Genomic DNA, 12,892 nt, shown 5'->3' with positions numbered 1-12,892 from the left:
GGCCTCTAACTGAATGATGCATGTCCTGATGTCACATATGTTTCAAATAAGGTGAGCGAATTTCCCAAAGGTTTTGATAGTCCTTTAAGTATGGCTGCTTTGGGTTAATGTCTGCACTCTAATTGACCCACAGTAGACTGCAAAGGTTTTAGGACGTTAGTTAAGGAGCACTGCAGGCACAGTACTGTGTGCACTGGGTGAAAACACACCTCATTACCAAAGTTGACAGGACCTTTGCTATCCACAGCTGTGGAACCCCTCGCTCTCAGGCCTAAAAAAATCAGTCAGCCTTAAAGGTTCCCTGTAGAGTATTTGACCTCTAGTAGCACTACGGAGCTGCTTTTCTATGAGTAGGTCACTGTTTTAATTATCTCGTGCATGCGCATGAGATCCACAACCCAGTCAGCATATGCAATGGTTTCACACTATTCCACTGATCCCACAGGGCGCAGTGACACGCCAAGATATGCTGCAATGCACCACCACATGCGAAGAAGAAGATTGCTAGCAAACAAACACAGATAGAAACAATTCTGGATTGAAAATATTTGCAAAATTGGTTTTGTTATACGAGTAAAGGAAATGGATTCAACACATTTGTTAGACCACAGTGGTAAGTAACGCTGAATGTTCACAAGCAACGGTCATGTTTACATTCTGTGTGGAAAGATCCACAGGGCACCGTTAAATACAAAGTCCTTTAAAAAAGGTTTTCCATTTTTCTGTAATACTTTTCCTACTTTTATTTTTATTTTGTACCTCCATTTTGCACTGTAAATCCTTATTTTAGAATTTCTTCAGCAATAACGATTATTTATTTGTATTACATTAACATAACAGGCATGAGCTAATAAAATCCAGCTCCAGTAAAAAAAAAAAAAAAAAAAAAAAAAAAGGGGGGGGGGGGGATCCTGTGCCACTAAAAACTGAGCAGCATTTCAAAATCTCATTCTCTTTACCACCTGCAGCTTAAACACAGCAGAACTGGAGGGGAAACGGCCATCTCTGGCTGTGTTGTAAAACTGATATAAAACAGACTAAAGAAAATCCTTGCAGTGTGCTTGCTGCCCCAAGGCACCACTTATTATGGATTGTTAAAAGACAGGCGCGCACACATATAGTGGGTGCACATAAACACAGAAAACTAAAAAAAGATAAAGAGCAAAGATGGTGACCAAGTGCACCGTCTCTAGCTTTAGCGGGAACAACTATATAAAACCAGCATTGTTTGATAAAGAAAGCGTGGTTGAACTATTCAATGCCTCAATTTTACTGGGTCCAAGACAGAAGAACAATGAATTTTTTCACATGCCTGCGTAAAATAAAGTCACTTCAAGCTAGAGATTTCCTTTGAATGATTCCCATTGAACTTCATTTCTATGGAGCCATTTCATCGTCAACTAAATAAAGATATGGAGACTGAATATAAAGTGAGAGGACTACTTTGTGCCCAGAGTGAGCAGAATAACAACTTTAAACATTTCCCATAACTGTTTATAGGAGGTGAGGGCCTCTTAATTATGAATCTAGCTGCTTGTTGTTTTGGTCTTGGTGTGGTGGTTTAAAGATCATTAGTAAATAATCTATCAGCAGGGTGGCATTAAGTCTGGAATGACTCTGACTCCTCGTGGGTCACATCAATGAGGCAGGTTTGTTTGTTGCCTTCTGAAATTTTTAAGTAATTATTGAAATAAAATGTAGCTGTTTAATGTTTCATAACAGTGTATATGTTCCTATGGATGGTTGCACACTTGAATAATGGATTATAAAATGTAATGGAAATTGTAATGAAAAAATTTATCCATTAGGGTCCCTTAGCAAGACTCATGTGGCTGCTAATGAGTTGGTGCTCCATCAGAGAGCTGGAGGACTGGCCGAGCCTGGAGACAATCATGAGCCGGACCGAAGCTACTGGATTCAAGTTAGCGTGCAGCAATGACTGACTTACAGTCCTCTTTCTGCACATGATCACAAGACACATGATCTCTCTAGCTAGTTTTCTCTTGGGGTAAGCAGGTTTTTATTTTTAACCATTTTTATGCATTAATGTATTTTTAATCTTTTTTTACGCGTGCATGTGCGTGACAAAGACCTCGGTGTGTGTCACTGTGACCGCTGAGCGGCGAGATGAAAGGAGAATCATTACACATGACCGTGCATCCGTCAATCCCACTCAAACTGAAACTAACACAGAGTAGCCTGGAGAAATGCAAATAACATTGAACTCTTTGTGAAATTCAGACACATTTTGCACTGTAAGGACAAACTCTCCCTACCAAGCCTGCTCTCTCACTGCACTCTCAGCCCTCCAACAAACAGGTAGCATTGAGTTGTACCACTACCACAAATAAAAAAAATAATAACAAATAGGGATCAGAGTACTCCTATTACTGACCTTATGACTGTATACACAGCCTCATAGTTAACAGTTTAATACAAGATGAAGGAATATACTTCTAACGTCAATCACTGTGGTCAGTTCAAGTTCCTCTAGCAAATACCAGCACATCTTTCTGTGCCCTTATTAACTCACAACAATATGCATTTGACCTATATGTGATTGTGAGTTGGAAAGTAAATTGGATGGAGACAAACACTTTGGTTGGTTTGGTATGACTCATCATCACAGCAGCATTTACACATATATAAAGAATCTCAAAAGTACCATTATATTATACAAGAAGTCATTTCACCTTCCTGCATTATTTAATATTAGAGGAAGAAACTTCGCCTACTCACTATGTCTGATATAAATAACTTGGCGCAGAATGACCCAGACAGGGAGTGGTCTTACCACTGGTTCTTACCACTTTGGTGACGTTAAGAGAAAATATGATGGTCTTTCCCACTATATATATATGATCTGCTAATGTTTTTATCTCAAGGCTTTCTGATGGGCTTTTATCAGTGCACACAAACACTAATATACCTCTATTCCCTGTTACTAGTTACTGTCAAAGCATTTTATGAGTTTCGGATATTTTTGCTGTGCAAGTATGACAATGGAAGAGAAAAACCTGCAGGGTAGTACTTGAGAGTGTGATTACGCACAACACTAAAGATATTGTGACTGTAGGATACTGGGCTTTCAGAGCTGTAATGGGAAATCTGACAAGTGAGAACTATTTGCTCATATTTAAATTAGGATCTGATTCTGGAAAAGCTCCATGTTACCTACATTTATATAATACCACTTCTGTTCATAAAATATATCTATTAGGTTGCAGGGTGTTTAAGTTAGTGATCGTAAAGATGCATTAACGTGTGTTCTGGATCATTTGAGAATTCCTGGGGTTTGAGTGAAACTGCAGTTTTGATGAATTAACTGACGGGAGGTCATGTTTTTAATACATCTCAAGAAACTGAAGAAGCTGAAATTACTGTAATGGTTCGGTCAATATAACTTTTTATTTTCTTCCTTTTAAGTGGAAATCCATTCACACATGGGCTTAATGTTACGCATAATATGTTACTTATAACAATTAAACAAATCCGTTATTTGGACAGACATTGGCCATTTGCTTGAAAATCATCCATGATACATTATCCAATTATAGTTTGACATGGTCAGTGAATTAAAATGAAATTAAACTTTATCAAGAAGTAATCATCTCTAGAAAAGCAGAGAACATAGAAACAACCTCTCAGTCTTAAGGGCCCTCTTCTTTCTATTACTTACAAAGCAATTAATTAGTCAGTACTTCTTTAATTCCTTAATTAGAAAGTCCTTCTTTAATTTGACACATTACCAAGCAAACCACCGCTAACTGAAATTACTGTTTAATTGTGGCACACTCTGTAGCGAACATGTGCACAGACAGACCTCTCCCAGCACATCCCTGTGTGTGTGACAGGTCAGCATGCGCGTGTGAGAAAGCTGAAGGCGTGTTGCAGTTTTGATTGGCAGGTGGTGTTGGCACGGTAACAGACAGTCAGGCACACAATCTCAGCCGAGCGGTTTCCTGCTGCAGCTGCCTGACCTCCAAACAGGCCAGACAACCAGAGCCTCAGGACACGGCAAGCTAATGGAAAACAACAAAGACTAAACTAAGCTACTTTCTTCCCCCCCCGTGCCACCACCAAATGATAGGATTATGCAACAATTCCCATCGCAGCTATTTCATGTTGTTGGAGGAACGGGGGGGAGAAAAGTCAGGTCAAAAAATCTAGCTGTTGTATAAAAGCTTTTCTGAATGATGGGAGATATTTTCCATTTACCATATGGGCACTTGCATTTAGCATTCGACATGGCGGAGGGAAAAACGGTGAGGATTTGAAACCACAGAGTAATCGTGCAGCAGTGATGCAATACTTGTGAGGCAGTTGCTGTCAGTACCTGGAGGCAGGCTGGCTCTCTTCCTCTTCTTGCTGTTCTCAGCAGTGTTCTCCAGAGGAGGACACTCAGTCACCAGTTGCCCACTGGAACCGTTGAAATGGAGAGGGTCGTTGTTAGATGCTGGATCAAAGGGCAGAGCGTTGAGTCCTGGAAGACACAAAATACAGAAAGCCTCCTTATAGTAAATGCAGTGATGGCGTGTGACTAAAGGGGAAACCACTGTGAAACAAGGGGCGTGCCTAATGACGATGGCACTGGTCGAACCATAAAAGCAATGGTCAGGACTCCAAACAATCAAATTCCAAAGACAGAAATACTATTGTTTGTGTTCTTATAAAATTAAATTTAGCAAAAAAAATTCTATGTGACAAGATAGAAAAGAAAGCTGCAGAACAGCTACTGAATAGAAGAAAAGTTCTGCTTCCAAGGTCAAGATTAAACTTTGACTTTCAGACTTTTAAAATAAAGTGTAAATTTGAACATCTGTAGTTCCATGACTAAGCAACTCCCACATCTGCCGATGAAGATCATGTGCTTTGATCATTAGCGCCAGAACTGCAAAATGGACCTTATGGTGAGATTGTTCTCCTAACTAAAATAATCTGTAAGGAATTATGTGTGAATACATACATACATACATACATACACACGCACAAGTAGAGCTGTAACATTCAGTCAATGTATCAGTTGGCAGGAAATACAGACTACTTTGTTATCAATTAATTAAGTATTTTTTTAATGCAAAAATGCACAATTGATAGTTGTAGCTTCTAAAATGTGAGAATTTGCTGCTCTTCCTTTGGCAGACAAAAAAAGCTATTTGGAAACGTCCCAAAAGCCTTGGGCTTTGGGAAATTGCAGTGACCATCTTCCACCTTTTCTGATGTTTTAAAGCCCGAACTACCAATTGATTCAACAAGAATATAGGCAGATTAATCCATGAATAAAATAATCTTTGGCAAAATCCTTCATATAAAGTCTGGATTTGAATGCACATTTTTTGAAATTCTTTGGAGAGAGTAGGTTTTAGAAACTTGTAAATATTCAAATCAATTTTAAAAAAGTGAAATGCTACCCAGCAAAAGGATTTTGTTTTTTGTACCAGAATATTTCTGTCCTGATTCCAGACAAAGAAGAGGCACATACATACACTAGTTGGCTGACCTCAGAATCATTTTGTGCGTGCACAGAATCACCGACACATGCTCTGTTCTTCTTCTCTTTCAATCAAGGTCAACTTTAACAAGGCCAAAAACGAACAATAAAAATATGTAAATATAACAAACATGGTGCAAATACCGATAAGAAGGTTCCTCTGAAATAATGCTGGGAACTGTAAAGAATCTAGTGCTCGATACCGAAACAACACACTCACAAAAACACCATCTCATCCCAATTTTAACATAGATGTAAAGGTAGTTCTACATCTTAAGAAAGATTCAAGCTCAGATATACAGTATAATGAGGGCACTTTATAAGACAGTTCAGAGGAGGCGAGGTTTTCTTTAGCACTTCCATTTAGCTCACTGATATCTTAATTTAAAAAAAAGTATTCATATCATGAATACGAGACAATAAGAACACTTAGACCCATAAGTAATGGAGACGAAACGAGATTGCTCCAGAGTCCTAATAAATGATAAACAACTTGACTCGTGTTTTCTGCTTAACGTATCAGCTATTCTCCACTCTTTAAGAGTTGTGTATTTGTTTATAATTCAGAGCAGGGTCCTGGGGAGACTCGGTCTACATTCATGAAAAATTCATGACACTTCTTTGTGCACGGATTTGTTTTTCCCTCCATCACACAGCAGATCAGAAGCCCCGCATTAATGTGGCTCTAACAGAGGTCCACAAGACCTTAATCAGTTAGTATCAAACTCAGTGCTCTAAACAACAGCAACATCTTTGTTAAGGATTTTAAAATATACTTTACAAAATGAGGACTCTTTAGACACTGCGATTAGGAGCAATGCTTTCATTAAGGTGTGTGTTTCTATGTAAGACCAGATCAAATGATTATAGATTGTATGTGTCAACCATGTCTTTGCTTTTCTTTTACTTAATTGGTCAATAGAAAAAAAGATTGATCAGTAGCTTAATAGAGACAGACAAGGCAAGCACTCAGACAAAGAAAGAGAAATGAGACAAAGAAAATAAAGAAGAAGAGAAGATAAAAATCATTACATTTCTCCAATGTTAAGTCAAATCTGGCAGAACTGTACAAAAGTATCCAGGTGCTGTAACGTAAAGACGGGTTGGTACAAACTCACGTTTTCTGTCCCTACCAAACAAACATTTATTTTGCCTTTATGTAAGCTTCTCCGTATTTCCTGTCATCAGGACCTTCTCTATGTATTGAGAAACTGAATAAACATGTCTATAAGGAGCACAAAGTGTCTCAGAGGTAGGGGTTCTGCTTACAATCAGACAACACACGCTGAGAAATAAGCCCTTAAACCTGCATGTGGGAGATTTGTTACATTTGGGCAAAGGGGACTGTGTATTTGCAGCCTAAATAGATCTTCTGTCTGAGCTCACACACACAGACCCACACACATCTCGATCGCTACTCAGCATCCATCTGTCACACTGTGTTTAAAGATGGGCGTCAATACTATGGAGAGTGAAATAAATTCATTACTCTGCCAATGTTAACTGTGTCACCACTAAACAGCGACAGTTTACATTCAAGGAGACGGCCCTTCAGTCAGTGGCGTGAGAGTTCCCATGAAGAACGGCCAAGAGAAAGCCACGGAAAGAGTGAAGTAGCACTGAACAGCTGACAGGGAAATACCACTCAGCTGCAGCAGTTACTGTGTTGTTCCACTTCAAGATCAGGGCAAGAAGTTACTTTTGCTCATAGTGGCGGTGGTTTGTCTAAAAATGTCAGATTCAGAAAACAAGATGTCGACATGTGGGAGTTGACAAAAACAACAGACAGGCTGAAAAAAATGAGTTGCCCTCAAATGCGTGATTTAAAACTGATTGAGAGTTACATGACTGACTGCATCCAGTACATTTTATGTGAATTATGGGACCTTATCTGGCTCTTGAGTAATAGCGTTACTTAAGTATTAAGGAAAAGTGAAGAAAAGCACTCTGCAGATTGAGCCTTGATGAATGAAACCACTTTCGGCTGAACAATGCCATTTTATCACACCAGAAGCTTGGTTCTCTGGGTTTGAGTTTTGAAACAGTGGTCAGTGTCTAGAACCAGTAATCGTTATGACAGTTACGACCCACAGCAGAACTACACGTTGATTTAAAAAAGGTGGGAACATAGCTTAGGACTGGAGTCTCTTTCTGTGTGTGTATGTGCGTCAGTGTAAACCTGTAAATTAGGAATGTCTTTGCTGGGTCATCGCCCCTGTCTGCTGTGCTACTCGTTTGTCTGTAGGCTGATGGATGGCGTGTTTAAGTTTCAACATCTGGCCAGAGGGAGGAGTGATGTCTGTGAGTATCGCTCCCCGGGGTAAGAGGAAAATAAATACCGGGAGGTTGGGTGGAGACAAGTGGAGGCTTTGGGTGGAAGCAACGCACAGTAAATGAAGGAATGAATGAAAGTACTGAACTTATAGAGAAACTTTATGCTCTGTGGCCTTCGGATGGAATAAAAGAAATATCACAAATGAACGTGACCTGATCTTACATCAAGGATGCATTACCAACGTGCCCCGTTAATGGCACAGAGAGCAAGGAAAAGACTGGACCATTAGAATACACAATAACATTCAGTGGGTCATTAAAACACCATTAAACTGCCTTGGATGTGAAACCAACTAGTGCATCTACACTGTGGATAAAAGTGTGCTGAATATGATGTCTCCATATTATAATTGAGACAGCTCAATGACACACTTAGTCAATAACCTAATTTATAGACTAGGCCTGAAAAATGTGAATTATCTGATGGAAAACAGATGCTGACAAACCTCTAAAAAGACTTAAATATCATCTGTATATCTTAGATCCTATAAAAGTCCTATAAAAATAAAATCAAATAATGGTCTCAAATAATAGACACTAATTTCAGGGCATACATTCAGTTTTCTGCATTACAACATCATGAAATATGAGAGTGAAATATGAAATAATGAGTTCAAAATGAACTGTTTAATAATGACTTCAAGGCCCACTGGCAGCTGTGGGGACCAGACCTGTGGACTTTCTGTATGGATCACACGTGTGTGTATAGTTGTCCAATAGTCCTTAATCTAACTCTTATCAGCTATTAAACCCAACAGTACAGTGTGAATAATGCAGGCAACTGTTTAAATGGGGGGTATGATCTACGAGAGCAACATACAGAGGCTGTGTAGAAGGCACATTCATCCATCTGAATGAGGCAAAGGGCCAGATGGTGGCACACAACATTAACGTAACCCAAACCTCAGAAGTAGATGTGACTCTCTGACTATTCCACTTCATTACTAAACGATAACTGTCAACAAACTGCCATTCAGCTCCACTGATCTGTCTCATCAAACAGGCAAGTGTTTGAGCACGTTGAGCACATCAGGACAAAATCTGAAATGGATCAACTGTTCACTGATAAACTGCAAAACCCTCACAGGGAAGTACTATTGTATAAAGGAAACTAAAAGATGGATGTTTTAATCACCAAGTCTTGTGTCGGTCAGCAGCTAGAGGAAGTTGTCAGAAGAGAAATTAAAGCATAAAGATGTTATATTACAAATGAATCTTTTATAAAGGTCAAAACACACACAAGTATACACACAGAGAGACACAGAAAAATCCAAATACGACTTTAGTTTTACGAGGTCATGAGCTCACAGTTGGATCTACCTGACTGAATTAATGCTGTAAAAAGGAAAACATTTATTCATGATTCACTCAGATTTAGCTCAGAAGAGAGAACTGGGAGCAGGAATTCCCAGAGCCATCGTCCCATTACAAACATGAAGCCACGGCTTCCTAGTTTTTATTCTTTTGTGTTTCTATAAAATACAGCTCCTTTCTCTCTAAACTTCAGACCAACAAATCCAGCAAATGCTCATATTCAGTTGCAGGCAGCGATGGTTGACATTACTGTTTGATAAAGTGAATTAAAAATCTGTTCTTGATTCATTTTGTATCAATAAAAAAATAGTTTAACACTCATTTTAATTACAGTGCACGTACTTATATGTACTTATAGCCCCCCATGTTTTAACATTTAAGTCACAACAAAACCATGTAGACAACATGTAGCTGGGGTGGAAAGGGGAACCAAAGTCTTGGATTAAAAAGTCATATTGTCCCATCACGATATATTAGAAATGCAGGTCACAAGTCACATTCTGATAGCTCCTATGGGTCACAGTAAAGGCACAGGCTATAACTCTGGGTCATGTTGGGTGGCAGCTGGCAGGTCTACAAACAGTGTCCCAAATTAGCCTTTAGTCACCTGAAAGCTTACTGATGAAGTCACAAGACCTCCATCAGGTCTCGCTTAAAAAAGTTTCTACACAGATCAGACACTACAATTAAATGAGATAATTCTTTATTCATAGCCTGGAGTGTCCATCACAACAACAGAACATGTTCTGGCCCAGGACTGGTGGGCGCAAGCTTCCTAAAAAAGGTAGCAGACCTGTCAAGTCATGAGTGCCCTTAGCAGATGTATAAACAAGGTGTCTGACCGATGTGGCTTAGCAATGGATGGCAAAGCATGCCAAGCAGCTGAGGCATTCTCATAAGGCTATTAGCCAAGCTTTTCACTTCCTATGTATTTATAGCAAAGACAAAGAGCAGTTAAAACAACAAGCGGTTCATACAAGTGGTGGATACACAGGGCCACTTTATGCACAGCTGCACAAACCCTCAGGCTTTGCTCATTTTAACAAAGAAAATTAATGTCTGACAGCATCCTGCTTTTGACTCTTCCATTTGCTGAAGACAAGGCCGAACCTGGTTCGGTAAGCTGTTGCCATGCCTGCAAGCTGTGGTCAGCCATGGTAGCCAGCACTATTTGTAACCACACATTAAAGATGTGCCAAGAAGCTTTAGAAGTACAATATGTGTTTTTATCGCAATCAGAGAGAACGCAAGGTTGTTTCATTAACAAGTATTCAAGTTCTGAGCTTCAACAAAAATGCTACTTCAAGTTTGAGTCTTCACACCTGAGGTGCAAATTCTGTTAGGTCTTTGTTGCATTCATAAAGAAGTTAACCATGAGCTCTCTGTGGGTGTTCATATGCCGTCTGCTCGTGTTCTTGTTCAGGAGCGACAGATGTCAGCCAGGTAAAACAAAGTCCTGGAAACAGTCAGCGACCCAGAGAGCAGAAGATTGGAGAGAGAGAGGGTACAGAGGGGGAAAAAAATCACCAGTCAGAACCGGGTTCCATTGCCATAGAGACCTGCAAATTCTTTAAGTGTCAGATCGGTTGTAAATACAACAGTGGACAAGTACATCACAGTCACCACTATACAAACACAAAGTAGTATTTCTCTACTATATTGTGGACGTACTTTATACACACACACACAGACACACACACACACACACACACTTCAGCTTGTTGTTTGGGTGTTCATTCATCTCCTATCAAATAGTTCCATGATAAAATTACAAGTTGAGAAAATTGGAACTGCTCACTTTTCCATTATACAGAGATTTTTGGGTTTATGTTTTCACAATATGATTCCACAGTGAGTCTTTTATTTACATGACATTTAAATAGTGTAGATATTAGCATCTCTTTTTCCTACGGCACCCAGTTAAACCCTGTAATAGAACAATTCACACTTTCATTGTTTGGAGATGCAGCAGGTGCTGTCAGTAAAATAGATTCAAAGTATTGGCAAAACGGTTGCACTGAGATTGGAGGGAAACACAGTGCCAAAGAACTGCAGCAATGAATATTTATCACCAGTAATGACAGAAAAAAAATTATACTTAGAATGAGAATTTTCACTTTCAAAGACAGGTCATATTTCATTGCACTTACTCAAAATAAAACTTAACCTGACATATCTACAACACCGTCGAACCAGTTCTAGAAAGTAATTAAGTGTCAATGAGAAGAAATTGCTAAAACAAACAAAAAATGATTTAACTCAGACAAACTGGCAGTTAAAAAAAAAAAAAGAAGCAAATATAGACCGAACATTTGACTCTTAACAGGAAGTTATTGCATCCTAATCAATACAGGAGTGAGACTATTCAGCATTTTGCATTTTAAAGCAAATGTCAGCGACACCGATCAGGAATAATATCATGATAAGTGCATAGAAAGAATTATGTTCTTACAGTTGGGAGTTTGGTAAAGGTTAATCTATTCCCTGATGTTGTGATGACATTTTAAAACAATGCTAGCATGGAATATCTCATTGTGCATTTACGAATTTCCCCCTGCTCTGCATGCGATATATAAACTCTACCCATACATTGGCATATGGAGCTGGAACACACTGACACACAAAGGCCAAAACATAAAAAGCGAAGGGTTATTAATGTGAAGGGACAGCAATTAATTGGAGTTTTCCGCTCCTATGAACATTGTCAATATTTTCAGCGTTCACTTCTGCTGTGCTTCAAAATGAGTTCGGGTTAACACGCACGATGAAGAGCACTAGCTCGCCATAATCATGTCATGACTATTCATAACATCAGTGACAAGGAAAAAATTCCTCCTCATACCCACTCTGTCATTCCTCCAAGCCTCAGGGAATTCACTGAAGGTTAATTTATTTAAATCTCCCATCCACTCATCTCTATTCCATTAAACTCACTAAGAATCTTTGGTTTGCAGTCTAAGCTGCTTTCAACTGTCAAAGGCTCGTGCCCTTTCTATTTAGTGAGTGAATAAGTGTGTGTGTGTGTGTGTGTTACAGGACAACACCGCAGTTGATAAGGTCACGTTAACTTACACATTGCATGCAATGTCTTCTGAGAGCAACGCTTAACGTTGGACTAATAAGTCCTAGAGATGCTCATGGTAGGAGACAATAAAGTCAAAATGTAGGTTCCTCCCAGGAGAGCTGTTCTTTTCTGCTGTCCTCAAGGCCCCAGCTCGGCTAAGCTCTTACCATCTGGCTTCTCCTTTGAAAGACACAATGCTTTAATGCATGCAGTGTACGGTCAGATCAAGATGTCAACAATTAGGCAGCGGTACAAAGGATATCTTGGCTGTGCGGGTAATCGCTGTATCATTTTTACAGCATGGCATGCTTTACGATTGGCACCGACGCTCTTACGGTAATAACTTTAGGGACGCTCACCCTTCCCTTAAATAGTTGGTGAAGCTATTTGCAGTCTGTTAGAAAAACATCCAGCCTATGTCGATGTGTTTTTGTGTTCCAGAGGAATGGCTAATGAGAGGCTCACTGGCTCCAACGTACTTCAACAATGGCACTCTGGGAGAGCCCAGAGTCACCATGACCGGCTGTGAATGGTCATCTATAAAACACATGTAGCTCGACAAGTGACTTCACTGTATGTCCATTCATTGCACATCAGGGGATTCACTTTAAAACTTCAGTTTCTTGAGTGTAAAGTAGTCTCTCTTTTTGAGGTTGCGCATGAACTTTTTGGCTGAAGTGAACTGAACT

At 39.4% G+C, this 12,892-nt stretch overlaps 1 protein-coding gene across 1 annotated transcript in view; it reads right to left on the bottom strand.

Annotated features, from left to right (window-relative positions):
* LOC118333752 (ecto-NOX disulfide-thiol exchanger 2-like) overlaps positions 1-12,892 on the bottom strand; it is a 162,163-nt gene that overhangs the window by 80,029 nt on the left and 69,242 nt on the right. Inside the window, 1 exon segment of the mRNA XM_035669531.1 lies at positions 4,337-4,483. Within this exon segment, the coding sequence (XP_035525424.1) occupies positions 4,337-4,483 (147 nt within the window).

This window comes from Morone saxatilis, unplaced genomic scaffold (assembly GCF_004916995.1).
Source record: "Morone saxatilis isolate NCDOM2014 unplaced genomic scaffold, NCSU_SB_2.0 Contig22, whole genome shotgun sequence".
Classification (NCBI taxonomy): Eukaryota; Metazoa; Chordata; class Actinopteri; family Moronidae; genus Morone; species Morone saxatilis.
The sequence above is the reverse complement of the archived record's forward strand: the minus strand, read 5'-3'. Positions and strand labels throughout refer to the sequence as shown.